At 40.4% G+C, this 17,571-nt stretch overlaps 1 protein-coding gene across 5 annotated transcripts in view; it reads left to right on the forward strand.

Annotated features, from left to right (window-relative positions):
* The first annotated feature begins 599 nt into the window (after positions 1–599).
* Positions 600–17,571, forward strand: part of KDM6A (lysine demethylase 6A) — a 213,745-nt gene continuing 196,773 nt past the window's right edge. For all 5 annotated transcript variants that reach the window (XM_055337661.1, XM_055337662.1, XM_055337665.1 and 2 more), the window contains exons 1-2: positions 600–1,025; positions 1,241–1,304. In XM_055337661.1, coding sequence (XP_055193636.1) covers positions 865–1,025; positions 1,241–1,304 — 225 coding nt within the window. In that variant the 5' untranslated portion in view covers positions 600–864. The remainder of the gene's footprint in view (positions 1,026–1,240; positions 1,305–17,571) is intronic.

Consider the following 17,571-nt stretch of genomic DNA (forward strand, 5'->3'; position numbering starts at 1 on the left):
CGGAGCGGGGGACTGCCGGGGCAGTGGTCTGAGCCCACCACCTAGCTCTCCGGAAGGCAAAGGCCGTACATGGCGTCCTCGCTCACGGCTCACGCCCGCCGCGGGCGGTGCCGGACCTCGCCCTTCCCCACCACTCCCCTCCCCCGCACCCCCTCCCCCCCATCCCGCCGCGGCTCCGGAGGTGACACGGCCCGGACCTCCATTCTCTGCCCCACTGTATTTAACTAGCACAACCTAACCGCCTGCTGCCTTTCGGTGACAACCCTTCCCCCCCGACAGACGGGCCCAGCAGCCAACCACCGGCCAGAATTGGCCTGCGTCCCGCTCCCCGTCGGTGGCGGCCTCGGTGGGCGGGGCTCGGCAGCTAGCAAGTTGAGTGGAGCCACGGCTGACGTGAGTCAACAAAGGTCACGTGAGGCGAGCGGGCGGCGACGATTGGCCGCGCTGGCCGGGCGCTGAGGGGGGGGTCACGGCGGCGGCGTGGGGTTCGCTGTGTGACACAATTACAACAACTTTGTGCTGGTGCCGGGGAAGTTTGTGTCTCCAACGGATCCCCCCCTTGGCCCCCAGCCCCGTGCGCTCCGGCCGTTCCCGCCGTCCCCGCCTGTGGCTGTCCCCCGCCCGCCCCCGCGATGTGACCCTACAGCCGAGCCGCCGCCGCTGCCGACCCGGGGGCTCCGCAGCCCCTGCCGCCGCCGCCTTCACCGCCGCCGCGTTGGGATTTTTCGTCGCTGCCGCCCGCGGCGGAGGAGGAGGTGGCGATAAAGTTGGTGTGCCGGTCCCGCGCGGAGATTGGGGACGTCGTTGCGGGCCCTGGCCCGGGGGGGGGTGTCGGCGTTGGAGTTGTGAATTCGCTGCGTTTCCATGAAATCCTGCGGAGTGTCGCTCGCTACCGCCGCCGCTGCCGCCGCCGCTTTCGGTGATGAGGAAAAGAAAATGGCGGCGGGAAAAGCGAGCGGCGAGAGCGAGGAGGCGTCCCCCAGCCTGACAGCCGAGGAGAGGGAGGCGCTCGGCGGACTGGACAGGTACGGGCCGCCGTCACCCGCCCGGTCGGCTCCGGACGGGCTGGCGCCGCTCTCCGGGGAGGCCCGAGCGCGGCTCGCCTCTGGCGGCGGCGGGGCGGGCACCCCGGGCTTGGCGCTCTCCGTGCCGTAGCCGCTGCCGGGGCCTCGGGCTCGGGCAGGGGTGGATCGGTGGCGTTCCCGGAGCTCTAACGAGCCGCATGTGTCTCTCCCCACAGCCGCCTATTCGGGTTCGTGAGGTTTCATGAAGATGGCGCCAGGACGAAGGCCCTACTGGGCAAGGTAAGGCAGCCCGCGGGCCGGAGCGCGGACACGATCTCTCCGGCCGGCGCCCGGCTCGCCCCGGGCCCCGCGGCCCGGCCGGCGCTCATTGTGGCCACGAACGAGGGCCGAGGGGCTTCCGGAAAACTATTTCCTGCCTTTGCTCTTCCCCCACCCCCAGATACCTCGCTTGTACCCTTGCGAAATCGCTCTCTCTTCTTGTAGCTAGAGGAACAGAGGCAGCAAGCTTTGGGGCCCGAGCCCAACTGGGTCGACAAAATCGCCTCTTTTTACGGCGTTTTGGAGATAGAGCGATGATGTCCGAGGTGCCTGATCACTGTCAAGGGATCGTAAATGTATGCAGATTTCCCCAAATTTCTGACTTAACTTGCCTCCCATGGTTTTTATTCTTTTCCTTCAGGCACGCTGTTCATAATGTCTACTGTTAACCAAACGTTTTGGGCTTTCCTGTGTCCATGCTCCCAGAAGGGGGAAGTTGCTTGTAGTTTAGGGCGGTGAAGAGTTTGCGTTGGGCTGTTGACATGCATCTCTACCGGTCTCTCTTTTACCTGAAGTTAGGTGACTTGTTTACTTTTGGGTCTTTCTGCCATAGAAATCCGGCAGTTATTTGTGAATGTGTATTCTTCCTGGAGTCTCGTTTCTTGTGTGTCTGACCGGGGAGGCTAGGGGGGGGCGGGATTCGGGGTGTGTTCTGTGTTTATTTGTGTGGAAAGTTGTTGGCACTGTCATTTAGTTAAGTAATGGCTGCTCCTATCGGCCCAAGATGGCGGGACAGGGTGGGAGGAGAAAGTGAAGGGGGGGGCTTGGGGGGGAGGGAGGAGAGGTAAACATGGAAATAAATAGTAGCGATGAATAGGCCCTTCCTTCGGAGTGTAGCTCGGTGCTTAATAAAAATTGTCCAAGATGATTAGCATGTAGAATTCTTATACCTTTCTCAAGCTTGGAAGCAGCATTCGTAAGCCTGGTAAATGCTTATCAACCTGTAGCACATTTAGTTGCCCATCCGTAAGCTGTTGAACAAAGGCTGTGGAGTCTCGATCTGTCTGCATCAGTTTGTCTCTCCTGACCAAATTATGATTGAAATGATATTTGTAGGCTTTCTTAATTGAGGCCGTGGAACTTGGAGTGTGTGCGATAGGTGTTGCATCCGTTAGACATTTTCTTTCCAAGCTGAAATCAGTAGCTTTGCGTTTGACACCTAGCCTTATTGTTAGAATTGAGAAGGAAGTTTGAAATGACTAAAGCCTAAGCATTTTAGTCTTAAGTTGATTTTTTTTTTTTTAAACTTAGTTGTCCTCAGTTTTTGTCTGTAGTTCGGTTTGGAAGAGTCACTAATTCCTCTTTATCTGTAATTAACTTCTGTTTTTATTTCAAAGTAACTAAGCGTAAGGGGTTTCAATCACAAATAATGACCAGAGAGCTAAACCGAATTGGCCTTTTCAGTAAGCCTAGTGCCTTTGACTGATACAGAAAACTTGAATTAAACTTTGGCGAAGTAGGTATTAATTAGTTTCATTAAAATTATCACTGGAAAAATGAGTAGTGACTAGCTCTGAAATGATTTAAGCATCAATAATTAAAACCTTAATTTTTTTCTGAGTATTTAAAATATTAAAAATAATTGACTACTGTCAAAGTTGTCTTTCCAAAAGATTAAATAAAATATTTAAATATAAGGAGCATCACTTTATTTTGGAGTGATTATTGCCAGCCTAATTGGGGGTTGGTAAAATTGCTTACAAAGATAACACATTTGGAAAAGTTTGGCCAAATCTATTGCTTTTGGTTTACGATAATGAAGAAATGAAATCTGATGTTTTATGCGGATAATGTGTAAAATGCTGGTTGATGATTTCATGTCTCTGAATGCTCCTATTTAGTAGATTCACAGCGGATGGTGCTTAACACTGGATTTCAGATTGTAATACTGAACCCTGCGGGTATTATTGTGTTTGAATTTTAGAGAACTCAACATTTTCAAATATTTTTGTGAAAATGTGTTCCTTTTTTGATGTTTGAATGCAGTAATGTTATAAATGAGAAACTTGGAAAGCTTCATTGTGTTTGGGGAAGAATTAAGCTTAATAAAATAATCTGATAAATTAAGTATTTCATGGAGCTGACGAAAAAAATTATTACTCAGGCTTTGTGCTTCTGAGGTCCTACCTATTTAGGTCAAGACTCATTAGCCTTAACAGTAAAACATTCTAGAGTATGTGCTTGCAACCTCACGCAATTCTTGTGAGCCTTAACATTTCCAGCGAAATGTGTAATGTAAAGCTTGACATTATATAACCCCGCACCTTGTGTTCAAATTGGATTCTGAATAGAATGAATGAGCTGGGGTCCTGCTATCGGAAGTATTAAATTATTTAGTTTCACCCATCTTTTGAACAGTCCTGGGAACAACAGATCTGTTTTTGTGTGTGTGTGTGTGTGTGTGTGTGTGTGTGTAATGTTGAGCTATGTTGGTTTCAGAATTCTTACTGTCTGAAAGTTCTAAAAACAAGAGTTGGCTTTTCTTTGTTGGGGTTGGTTCAGGCTACTTACCTAGGGCAGGCAGGTAATGGAATTCAATAACTCCCAGGGTTCTCTTCTTAGCTGCTATTTATGTCCTGCCAGTCTTCCACCCCCCAACAGATTTAGTCTGCACCTCCTAGAACTTTCTGATTCAAAAGTAGTAATATAGGGATGCCTGGGTGGCTCAGTGGTTAAGCATCTGCCTTGGGCCCAGGGCATGATCCTGGAGTCCCAGGATCGAGTCTCACATCAGGCTCCCTGTGTGGAGCCTGCTTCTCCCTCTGCCTATGTCTGTCTGTCTGTCTGTCTCTCATGAATAAAAAAAAAAAAAAAAGTTTTTTAAAAAAGAAAACAAGTAGTAATATCTAGGTTTCTTAACACTTTTATTCCTATATATATATAAAATTGGATTTTCATTCAGGTTTTAAAATTCAAATTTGTAGGTGTAAAAAAAAGATAACTGTTGACTTAAAAGATTTGGAAAGTTTTAAGCATTTAATAAGTGTCTTTTACTTGCCCCTAAACTTGTATGTTCTTTTTCCGGGTGTGACAATACTTAATCCAAACTGCTGATTTCTCTTAGTCTCTGTTTTTGTAAGATTCATTTGTATTAGACTCCTTAAAAGATTTTTTGTTTGTATGATTGCTATTTGATATGCAGTGCTTGGGGTTTGGATTAGGAAAATAAATTAATAATATGGTATATTATTTTTGTAGTAATATCTTTAAAATATCTTTTTTTTTTAAAATATTTTATTTATTTATTCATGAGAGACTCAGAGAGAGACAGAGGCAGAGAAACAGGCAGAGGGAGAAGCAGGCTCCATGCAGGGAGCCCGATGTGGGACTAGATCCCGGGACTCTAGGATCACGCCCTGGGCGGAAGGCAGGGCTATACTGCTGAGCCACGCAGGGATCCCCTCTTTAAAATATCCTTAAAAGATTGTAAACAGTAAGCGGTAGCTTAATCAGAGTTCGTGAAATACAGCATGATCTTGACCACTTTGCCTTTTAAATTAATGCTCACCATTACTCTTTTGGTAATATAATGATTCAAGATTCTTACATTTAAATTACAGTGGAGTTACTGAAAAGTATTAAGAAATAAAACATTTAAACAAATGAACTGTGGTGACTTTTAGTACATTTTTGAAAATATTTTGGGTTAATCTTGTTATCAGTTGGGAAAGGATTTGCATTAAAGTATCATATAGTAATATATAGCATACATATAGGAAAAATACATATAGTAATACTATACGGTATATTTATAGTAATATAATGCTAAAGGGGTGAGGAATCTTCACATGTGTCAGGGAACTATTGCCTAAGTACATACTTGTTCATTTTGAAGTATCTTTACATCATTTTTAAGTTTGTCCTGAATATTGTTTCATTGGAACTTCTTTTTTTTTGTAATTCTGTTGATTAGTAGAAAGATTATGTAGAATGCCTAGAAGTAGTTATGGATTGTTTACATTTAAAAATGTTCTTTTTTCCTAGGAGATAATTAGTATTAAAATTGGCATTTTTAATTTTTTGGTAATGGAAGTAGTTTAAAATCCATTAAAGCATATATTTTCCTAAATTTGATTTGCTTGCATGTAGATGGTAGGGGGGAATTATTAGGTCAGTCCTAGAGGTGACTTATTTATACTATAATATTTAGAAGATTATGTGTAAAATTATGTTATTTTTGTTTATAGGCACATAAAAAGATATATTCATTTCTAGTGCTAAAGAAGGTTTAGTGTTTGTGTTGCAAAAGTAACCACAGAATAATGTCATGCCCTGTGTTTGAAAATTAGATCTTAAATTTGATGTATTTAAAAAATATTTTCTAGTTTGGAAGGTTACCTTCGTAGATAATTATAGTCATTGTTCACCTCAATAAAGTCTTATGCCATTAGTACATTATTTCCTAAAATTCTGCTACATTCCTGGTAATAAAAGCTATGGAAAGAGATTACAGAAATGTTTGCATATCTGGGCACAAATTAGAACTGTAGGAATATATAAACAGGTACTTTTTAAGTTTGGTCATCTTTTTCACTGGATAGCTGTTTCTGTGGAATCAATTACAAGTTGAAATAACTAGGGAACATTTGACTGCCACCTCTAAATATTTTAGGTTAAGAAAAACTGCCCAAGAGATGGGTTTTTGTGACTAAGATGGTAAAGTGGAGTGATGGGCCACTTGTTTTAAACCAAAGTGAAGGTTCAGTGCTTGGCTAGCTATGGAGTAAAGAAATTGTAATCTGACTTTATTATGTAACATTTAGTTTTTATTTTGTATAGTACCAGTATTCTTTTGCAGATTTGAAAGGGTTTTTGTTAAGTTTATTTTTACTTTGAAACTCATTGTGATACTTTGAGCTCTTTGAAATTAATGACGTTAATGACTGATAACATTGTGCATTATTAATAATATTTTTGAAATGTGGTATCCAGAGAACTAATTTATGTTACAAAAACGCCACCAGATTGTCTAAGAATTGGAATGGTGGTTAGGTTATTTAGGGCCCACATATATTTATTTGTAGACTAGTTAATTAATGTAATTTATTTAATGAATGCAAAATTGATAGTATTATGTACTCATACTGAAGCTTTACATGTATCAGTTTTGCATATTTTTTTAAAGATTTTATTTATTTATTCATAGACACACACACACACACACACACACAGGCAGAGACACAGGCAGAGGGAGAAGCAGGCTCTATGCAGAGCCCGACGTGGGACTCCATCCAGGGTCTCCAGGATCACGCCCTGGGTTGCAGGTCGCACCAAACCGCTGTGCCACCAGGGCTGCCCAGTTTTGCATATTGTTAAAGGTACATTAGAGCAACAAACATTGCCTACATTAAATGCAAGTCTTCTGTGCAGGGAATGTAAAGATAATTTAGATATCCCTTGCCTGCATTGAAAACTTAAGCTCCTTAAGAGGAGTGAGGTAAATATAAGGATAATGTAACATAGGAATGTCGGTGGTAAAAGAATAGTGTGAAGTGTCCTGAAAGTTTTATGATAAAGGTCAATTTAACAAGTTAGAATGGCTTTTTGCCTGTTTGTTTTTTGGCCAACCATAGAAACATTGATTAGCAGCAAGCAGGCACAAAAGCAGTCACAGGAACCTGTTTGGGAAGCTTGTGAAGTCCCAGCTCTTTGTCTTTGTAGGTAGTCTAACAAGAACCTTGCTGGTAAGGTGCATTGGAGGCACCTGTAGCAAGATGTCAGTGACAGTGGGCATTATCCCAGAATTACCTGGTCAGCAGTAGAACACAGGGCTGAATGAGACTCTCTTAGAGTACACGTACACTGTGTAGAGTATTGGGATCCTGGGTTTGTGGGTTCTTAAACCCTGTTTGTACAAAGGTAGAGGGCCTTTACAGTATTTGTAGCCAAGCCACATTAACTTGATCATCACTCATTTCACCGAGGAAAACTTAACATTCAAAACCCCTTGTGCTACCTGACACATTCCAGGACTGACTGAAGTAAAGGCAGGAGAAACATTGCCTTTGCAGGGTGCTATCCTGGCTCATGTCTGCATGTCTCTCATTGTTAGATTTAACTATTCTTGGACTGTGTATTCCTGATTTGGGAATTTAAAAAGTTAACAGCCTCTGGATTTTAAGTTATTAGAGTTAACTGATAGTTGCTAGTTTAAGCATCTGAGACCCACCATATTCTGATGTATTTTATTTTTTGAAAACATTTAATGAGAATTTTTATTATGTAACATACTCTCTGTCAGACATTTAAAACTAGATTATTTGACTAAATTTTTAGAGTATACTTCTTGTGAGTTTAATGGAGGGTGGTATTTACATTTGTGAGATATTTCAGAATGGTGTCTGGGCTAGTTTAATTTACAGACAGCCTATTCCATGTTTCAACAGATTATACACTTTGAACACTAGACCCCAGAAAAAAAAAGGACCCTTTCTGCTAGCTCCTCATGCCTGGGTACTTTTATGGACTGCACCTTTTTTCTCTGGATTCCTGGTGCTGGAGGTGGGCAGGCATTGATGGCTTCTGCAAAACAGTACTTGCTTTCTTGGATCGCCATTATCAGTTATTTACTCTTGGGGCAGTTGTAAATTGAGTTTCAAATTCTGCCCTAGGTTGGGCCTCAGTAGAATGGCTACTATTAATAGGATGAGGACTATTTCTTGTGTTTCCTGTAGGTGGTGTTTCTTTATTTGGCTGTTAGCAAGGAATCTTGTAATTTTGTTTAGGAAAACATGATTTAAAGTCAAATTTTAGTTTTTAGCAGATGTTGAAGGGATAATCTGTTGTGTGTTCTGTTCCCTCTCTGATCTCACTTTATAGTAATATTTGTCTTTGTGTGGTTTCTTGGGATCCTTGAGTGAGTGTTCATGGGTCAATTTAAGAAGTTCTCTGACCAAGTTTTGGAAGGATGCTCAATAAGTAAATAAAGGTCATCTTGGAGTACAAAACCGCTCTGGGATGAGGAGGAGGGGAGATTTTAAACTTTATAGATTTCTGTACTGCTATGGTTTTTTGTTTTTTGTTTTTTACTTTAGACATGTATTACTATACAAATAATACAGTAGGCATCCTGATAGTGAATACACCAGAATTACATTTTGGTTGATTAAAAATGGATTTTATTCTACTGTTTGTGTAGAGATAACTGTAAAGGCTTTGTCAAGTTGAGATACTTTTGAGCTTGATGGTCTTTAAGTGAGGCTAGAGGTGAATGAAGTAGAGATGTACCTACCCTATTAGGTCCTATTTCTTTGCCTTTTAGGTAGCTTTGTGGTAAGTCACTATACAATCCTCCTTTTTTTAATTTTAAGATTTTATTTATTTATTGAGAGGCAGAGAGAAAGCTGGGGGAGGGGCAGAGGGAGAGAGAATCTCAGGCAGACTCCATACTGCGTGTGGAGCAGGATGCAGCCCAATCTCTTGACCCTGATACCATGCCCTGAGCTGAAATCAAGAATTGGACATTTAACTGACTGAGCCTTCCCAGGCAACCCTGCAATCTTCATTTCGAGCTTTATAGCATCTGTTTCTTTGATGACTTTCCTTTTGGGTCCCTTTTTGCCCAGGTTGGCATTTGGGACCTAGTAAGAACTATAATCTGGAAGTTTGGGAGTAATGCCTTATTTGGATGGTTTTAGGGTTCTCAGCCAATTTGTGGGCTGTTTGCCACTTCTTTCTACTAACTTTTATTTGTTGTTGTTTTTTAATCCAGTTCTTTTATTCTATCTTTTCTCTACTTTTCTACATTGCTAAAACTTGCCATTCTGTTAATGTATTTTCTGTAGTTTGATCTGTGGAAGTATTTTGTCTGTGTTAGAATAAATAAAAGATGCTGTTGCTAAGTTTGTTCTCAGGAAGAAGATTGGACTTTGTTGTAATTAAGAGTTTTATATGATTCATCTAATACATTCTAATTTAGAACAATGGAAGAAACCCTTTTAGATAATGGATTGTTTTCAGGCTATGGATCTGTTACATTTTGTTTATCAGATCCTTTTCTTCTTTTAAAGATTTTATTTATTTATTCATGAAAGACACAGAGAGAGAGGCAGAGGCATAGGCAGAGGGAGAAGCAGGCTCCATGCAGGAAGCCTGATGTGGAACTCGATCCCAGGACTCCAGAATCAGGTCCTGAGTCAAAGGCAGATGCTCAACCACTGAGCCCCCCAGGCATCCCAAGATCCTTTTCTTCTTTAAAAAAGTTTGTTAGGGAAAATTTCCAGTATTTTCAAAAGCAGAGAAAATCAACCAACCAGCCATCACTGATAATTACCCAGTTCAGCTGTTTTCAACTCATGATTAATCTTGTTTCATCTATATTTTGCCCCTCACCCCCATTATTTTGAAGGAAATCTCAGGCATCAACCACATCATTTAATCCATAGTTATCGGTTTGCCTCTGAAACATAGGCACAACCCCCTTACTACATATAAAAATAATTTCTTAATAGCAAGTATTTTTTGGGCCTTGATTTTTTTTGACATATGGAAGAATTAGTTCTTTGGAAAACTAGTAGAAAACAGAAAATTAGCTGGGTATATGTAAATTTGCATTTTAATATTGTGGAAGGATTCCATAATAGAATATTACACAATATGTGGCAAGAGATAATTTTGCCTAAGAACTTTGTGAATCTTAGTTGATTGAGTCTGGGTCATTTATACATATAGGGGAAATTTGTTTTTAAGATACACTAGTTAATAAGTGTTTTAAGTTTTTGAAGTTCAAATATCAGAATGAGAACTAGAAAAGCTTTTGGTTTTACTTGCTTATTACATATTTACTGACCTGCTGTGGATGAGGCACTGTGCCAAGTCCTTGGGCAACAACTAAGACCTGGCCCCTGCCCCTGCAGTCTTTGGAGAAAAATGGCAAGACTGAGTGATCATATGTTGTAGTAAGTACAATAATCAAGATATATGCAGCATGCTATGAGCTCTCAAATGATGGAGCCAATAAAACATTAAAAATTTTTGATTATGGGTAGTTTAAGCAATACACAAAATTCCCAGCATCTTGGAGCAGTTAATTTTGGCTGGGGAAGTAAGTAGATGAGGGAAACTCCACAAAGATGTAATTTTTGGTCTTGGTTATCCAACATGAGTAGAAGTTTATCAAGAGGAAGGAAAGGGCAAAGAGTTGGAGGTATGAAGTTAAATGGTGTTTGAGGAGTTGTGAAATAGTCTAGTGTTGGTGAGGGTGTCACGGTGGGATTAGGAGAAAGTATCTGAGCATGTGAAGGCCCATATCACTATAGGCAGGTCCTAGGAGGTTTTGGGAGGTCACTGAATTTAACTCTCTAATGAGGGAGAATTGACATAACCAGAAGTAGGTTTTATGGGAATGTTATTGGCTACAGTGAGATAAAGTAGAGGGGAGAGGATCCTAGTATTGTTGGTTAGATAGCAATGTATGGATTTAAGAGTAGAATTCTGCTTCTGCCACTTACTAGATGTGTGATCCTTGGACAGATTATTTCATCTTTCAGAGGCTCAGCTTTTTCATCTGTAAAATGGAAGTGGTAATAGATTTCTGGCAGGTGGTTGCATTTTGTGTTAGGAAAGAAAGTGCTTGGCATTGGGCCTAGCATGGAAGGTGCTCAGTACAAGATACATGTTATCATCATCTTGGGAAAGACCATTAAGTTTAAACTAAGGCTGTAGTTTAGGAGTGAGGGGTGGAGATAGAGGCAGATTTGGAATCTCTGGTAAAGAATCCTAACATCTCACTACTTTGGTTTTCTTTCTTTTACCACATCTGTCTAATTTCTAAGGAGACTCTGTTCTAGATTTTCTTTACTCACTCTGCCTCCAATTTGCACATAAACTTGACTGCCATTTGATTACTTGGGCATCTTGAAGGCACCTTAAACTGAACATATGCAAACTGAATTTATCATCATCTTTGATATTTCATATCTTAATGAATGGCACTTAACCATTATCTTTGCCAGAAACTTTGGAGTGATTCTTGACTCCTTTTTCTTAGCTTATAAAGTCCTAATAGTTTGCCTAGGTTGTCATTTCTACATCTTAAATTTCAAGTCTGTTTCTCTCCATTCTTACTGCCATTATTCTAATTGCAGCCATGATCCTATCTTTGACTTTTTTTTTTTTTTTTTTTTAACGATAGTCATACAGAGAGAGAGAGAGGCAGAGACACAGGTGGAGGGAGAAGCAGGCTCCATGCACCGGGAGCCTGACGCGGGATTCGATCCCGGGTCCCCAGGATCGCGCCCTGGGCCAAAGGCAGGCGCCAAACCGCTGCGCCACCCAGGGATCCCCTATCTTTGACTTTTGAAATAGCTTCATATAGTTTTTTTGAATATGTATACTTGTGCATAGTATAGTACAAAATTTAAAAGTTATGAAGCATGTTAACAGTGAAAAGAAAATCCCCCTCCCACACCATCTCCCAGTTATTTTGTTCCTTTTATCAGGCAGCCACTGATAAAAGACATACTGGGTAACTTCATGTTTCAACACATATACAAGCATATTCCATCGTATTCTCCTCCTCCTCCACACAGATGAGGTCATAGCATATACAAGTCATTAAAATACTTTGTTAATTTTACTGTTTGCTGTATGAAAATGTTAATAGTTTCTATGTTGAATTGTCTTGGTTTTGAGAGTTCTCTCATTCAGTGAGATGTTGATGAGGGGATCGATTTGGGTTTTTTTTTTTTTAATTCTTTTGATTTTGAGGTTCTGTTACTCAGTTTATACATGGTATTGAGGGTAGAGAATTTTCAACATGTGAAAGTCTTTTTTTTAAGATTTTTATTATTTATTCATGAGAGACACAGAGATATAGAGAGAGACATAGGCATAAGGAGAAGCAGGCTCCATGCAGGGAGCCCCATGCGGGACTCGATCCAGGGACTTCAGGATCACGCCCTGAGTCCAAGGCAGATGCTCAACGGCTGAGCCACTCAGGCGTCCCAACATGTGAAAGTGTTAATTGAAAGTATGTTCATGGGATCCCTGGGTGGCGCAGAGGTTTAGTGCCTGCCTTTGGCCCAGGGCGCGATCCTGGAGACCCGGGATCGAATCCCACGTCGGGCTCCCGGTGCATGGAGCCTGCTTCTCCCTCTGCCTATGTCTCTGCCTCTCTCTCTCTCGGTGTGACTATCATAAAATAAAAAAAATAGAAAAATAATGTTTAAAAAAAAAAGAAAGTATGTTCATGTGTGTTTTCTTAAGTTGCTTAATTTTATATGCTGTGAAATGTGAATTGGAATAATTGGCAAATTTTGCCTTCATATTGGTTTTATTAGTATGACTATCAGACTCTGTGATTATTAACTTAACTCACTCCCTGAATGTTTATAGAAGTAGCCACAGTTTATACTTCATAATACTGTATTTGCAGGAGTGAGTCATTTCCTTGGTTTATTCTTGTTTTTATTATAGAAAAAGAATAGGTAAACTTATATTCTTGATTAGTTGAAAACAGCATAGGGCTTAGTATGTTAACTTATTTCATGGCAGAATATCTTTATTTTCATTTATGAGTGACTGGTGTTAGAACTAGAACAGTAGTACTTTATTTATTGGGGGTCTTTAGCTTTTTTAGGGTCAGTGTAGCTGCATACATTTTGGGAAGAGAATATGGATAGATCTCTAGAGAACTTATTGCTCTAACTGGAAAAATAGCTGTATGCACATGCCCTGTTAACATAGTTAATATGCTTTAGTATTGTTTCTTCAATCTGGGTGCTCAAAATGTTGGTTTGGTTGGGAGGTTGTATGATATACTGGGAAGAACAATGGGTTAGAAAACTGAAGACCTGAGTTTTAGGGTCTGCTGCCTTCTCTAGTCAAGTTGCTTAATTCATATGTTCCCAGTTTTACCATCTCTTAGATGAAAAGCTGGGAATTAAAACTTTCAGTGACTAACACCAGAATTCTAGGTGACTATTCATTTGAGTTTTTAGAATTGATCCAATTCTTTAAGATTTTGACCCAGAAGGAAGGCACAATGGAACTTTGTTTTAGATAGTAATTTTCTTTTGATTTCAGCCTCAAGCCTTCAGCATCAGAAACCAAATGAATGCAGGCACTTAATAGAACTAAACGTTGTATGTTTTTGTCAATCTGGTATGATTAACCATTCAATTAGTCTTTGATTGGAAAGTTGGTCTTATTTATTATTAATGATTAGTGTTTTGACTTCTCCAAACTGCTGCTTATAATTGGGGCTATAATATTTTAGATCAGATCCGGTATTTCTAATTCTAGAAGATGGGTGTCCTCACTGGGCCTGTTTGCTAAGAATTCATGTAACAGGGCTAAATGAATTCTCATGTGCATTGGTAAGAAAAGTCACATTGAAGGGGTGCCTGGGTGGCTTAGTCGGTTAAGTGTCTGACTCTTGATTTTGGCTCAGATCATGATCTCAGGATCACACTGGGCGTGGAGCCTGTTTAAGATTCTCTCTCTTCCTCTGTGCCCCCCACATCACCCCCCCAAGCCCCCGCTCATGCTTGTTTGCTCACTCTCAAAAATAAAATTACATTGAATAAGTATGTACTATTAGGTGTTGGGTATTTATTTGGGTGTTATAAAAATGAATAAAGCCCCGTGATTTCCTTGAGAGTAGTAAGAATTACTTGGCATTAGTGAGGCATTTTGTGATCTATTTAATGTAAATTTTTATTCTTTGATTTTGCTGTGTGTGATTATGTTTTTATTATAAACCTCAGTTAAAAAGATAGATTTAGATTTTTTTTTAAAGATTTTATTTTATTTATTTGACAGTGAGCAAGCAAGCATGTGCAAGTGCTCCAGAGAGAACAACTGATGGGGGGAGGGGGCAGCAGAGGGAGAGGGAGAAGTAGGCTTCCCGCTGAGCAGGGACCCTGATGCCAGGCTCGAACCCAGGACCCTGGAATCATGACCTGAGCTGGAGTTGGATGCTTAACCGACTGAGCCACCCAAGTGCCCCGAGATTTGGATTTTCTTAAAGAGAATCTTTTTGTTTTAACAGTCTTTCAAAGAGGATAAACATATAAAATGAAGTGGGCTTCTGCTACTGAAGTTTAAATTTGCTCATTGACACTACGTGGCCACGTTGTTATAGATAGCATTCAGACATCAAAGGATAACTTTTAATGTTATCTGTAAAGATTACCCAACCCTTAAAGAGTCATGATTCTATGAAAAGAGGTAACTGATGGGTCCTGGTAGATTTTTTTTTTGGCTCTTGCTTTGTCTTGTTGGACTTGGGTGTCCTTACAAAAGTGGACATCACATTACAGATTGGATATTACGAATACGTTTTTGTAAGTGGAAATTCTTTTCTATTGGCTTTTTAAAAAGTTGACTTTAGGGGATCCCTGGGTGGCGCAGCGGTTTAGTGCCTGCCTTTGGCCCAGGGCGCGATCCTGGAGACCCTGGATCGAGTCCCACGTCGGGCTCCCGGTGCATGGAGCCTGCTTCTCCCTCTGCCTATGTCTCTGCCTCTCTCTCTCTCTCTCTGTGTGTGTGACTATCATAGATAAATAAAAATTAAAAAAAAAAGTTGACTTTATTTTGTGATAATTATAGATTGATGTGAAGTTGTAAGAAATGATAGATCTAGTGTACCCTTTACCAAGTTTCTCCCAATGGTAGCATCTTGAAAAAGTATAATACGATAAATATCACGACCAGAATATTAACATTGACATAATCAAGATAAAGAACTGTTCCATCACAAGTATCTGTCTTGTTGCTAGCTTATAGCCATGCTCTCCCCCAACTCCCATTCCTAACCCCTGGCAACTACTGATCAGTTCTTCATTTCTATAATTTTGTCATTTGAAAGATGTTATATAAATAGGATCATACAGTATGTGTCTTTTAGGATTTCCTTTTTTCACTCAACAGAATTCCCTAGAGATTAATCCAAGTTGTATGAATCAATAGTTGGTTCCTTTTTATTGCTGAGTAGTACTCCATGGTATTAATGTTACCACATTTTCTTTAACTATTTACTTGGGAAGGACATTGAGTTATTTTTAGTTTTTGGCTATTGCGAATAAAGCTGCTGTGACCATTTGTGTACAGGTGTTTTTGTGAACATAAGTTTTCTGTGGGATAAATAAATACCCAAAGAGTGCAGTTGCTGATAGTTAGTAGCATGTTTAGTTTTATTTAAAAAAAAACCCACCAAACTGTTTAAACTGTTTTCTAGAGCAGCTCTACCATTTTATATTTCCATCAGCAGTCCCCACCTGTGTTCCGGTTTCATTGTATCCTTGCCAGCACTTAGTGTTACTACTATTTTTTCTGACATTCTAATAGGTATATAGTGATAGTTTATTGTGGTTTAAATTTACATTTCCCTCATGGCTAATGATATTGAACATCCATTATGTTCCCTATTTTCTATCTGTAGAGCCTCTTTGGTGAAATACTTGTTCATGTTTTTTGGATTATTTATTTGAGACTTTTTTTTTTAAGATTTTATTTTTTATCTGATAGAGCACTAGGAGGGGAAGCAGTAGGCAGAAGGAAAAGCAGGCTTCCTGCTGAACAAGGAGTGAGATGCCAGGCTTAGTCCTAGGACCCTGGGATCATGACCTGAGCTGAAGACAGGTGCTTAACCAAATGAGCCACCCAGGTGCCCCTTTTTGAGACTTCTTTTTCTCTGATGTAAAAATTCAGTGTTATAAATATACCTTTCCTCACTACTTTAGCTGTGCCCTTTGTTCATACATACTGTATTTTCATTCAGTTCTATGCATTTTTAGGTTTCTTCTGACCTTTCTTCTTTGATCCATGGAATATTTGGTAGTGTGTTGTTCAGTTTTTAAGTATTTGGAGATTTCTCTGTTTTCATTCTGTTAGTAATTTTTAGCTTGGGTCCATTATGATTAGGGAATTTACTCTGTATAATTTCCATTCTCTTATATATTTGTTGGCATCTGTTTTATGACCCAGGTTATGGTTTATCTTGGTGTCTGTTTCATGGATGCTTGAGAAGAATGAATTAGGCTGTTGGGAGTGTCGTATGCATGACAATTAGATCCTATTGGTTGATTGTATTCAGTTCTTCTATATTGTTATGTATTTTGTGTCTAGCAGTTCTATGAATTGCTTAAAATGTGGTGTTGATAAGTCTTCACCTGTAATTGTGGTTTTGTCTGTTTTCTTTTTAAAAAATATTTTATTTATTTACTCATGAGACACAGAGAGAGACACACACACACACACACACACACACAGGCAGAGGGAGAAGCAGGCTCCATGCAGGGAGCCCGACATGGGACTTGATCCTGGGTCTCCAGGATCATGCCCTGGGCCGAAGGCAGGTGCTAAACCGCTGAGCCACCCAGGGATCCCCAGTCTATTTTCTTTTTATCAGTTTTTGCTTTTTGTACTTCAAGGCTCTGTCATTTGATGTGTACACATTTAAGATTGTCACATCTTCTGGTGGGTTGATAACCTTTATCGTTATGTAACATCTGTCTTACTAAAATGACTGGTAATTTTATTTGCTCTGAGGTTCACTTTATCTGATAGTAATGTAGCCATTTTTTTTAATGAACGTTTACATGATATATCTTTTTCCATAACTTTTACGTTCAATCTACCTATATCATTGCATTTACAGTGATTTTTTTTTTTTTGTGGACAGCATATTGTCAGATCATTTAAAATATTCTTTCAACCTTTTTTTTATTTTTTAAGATTTTTATGTATTCACTTGAGAGAGTGTGTGCATGTGTGTACATGAACAGGGGGAGTGACAAAGAAAAAAGGAGAAGCAGACTCCCTGTGGAGCCAGGAGCCCCATGTGGGCTCCATCCAAGGATCCTGTGACCATGACCTGAGCCAAAGGCTGACGCTTAACCAGCTGAGCCACCCAGGTGCCCCACAATTTCTCTTTTTAAATAGGTGTATTTAGGCTACACTTAGGGTAACTACTGATACATTAGGGCTTAAGTCTGCTAATTTATTATTTGTTCACTCTGTTTCTTATGTCTTTTTTTTTTTGATTTTTATTTATTTAAGAGAGAGAGAGAGAGAGAGAGAGAGAGAGAGAGAGATTTTGAATGAACCAGCAGGGGGAGCGGCAGGCAGAGGGAGAGGGAATAACAGACTTCCCTGCTCAGCAGGGAGCCTGATGTGATTAGGGGCTTGATCCCAGGACCTTGGGATCATGACCTGAGCTGAAGGCAGATGCTCAACTGAGCCACCCACGCTCCCCTCTCATGTCTTATTTATTATCTCCTTATGG

Source organism: Nyctereutes procyonoides, unplaced genomic scaffold, assembly GCF_905146905.1.
Source record: "Nyctereutes procyonoides isolate TBG_1078 unplaced genomic scaffold, NYPRO_anot_genome, whole genome shotgun sequence".
Lineage (NCBI taxonomy): Eukaryota > Metazoa > Chordata > Mammalia > Carnivora > Canidae > Nyctereutes > Nyctereutes procyonoides.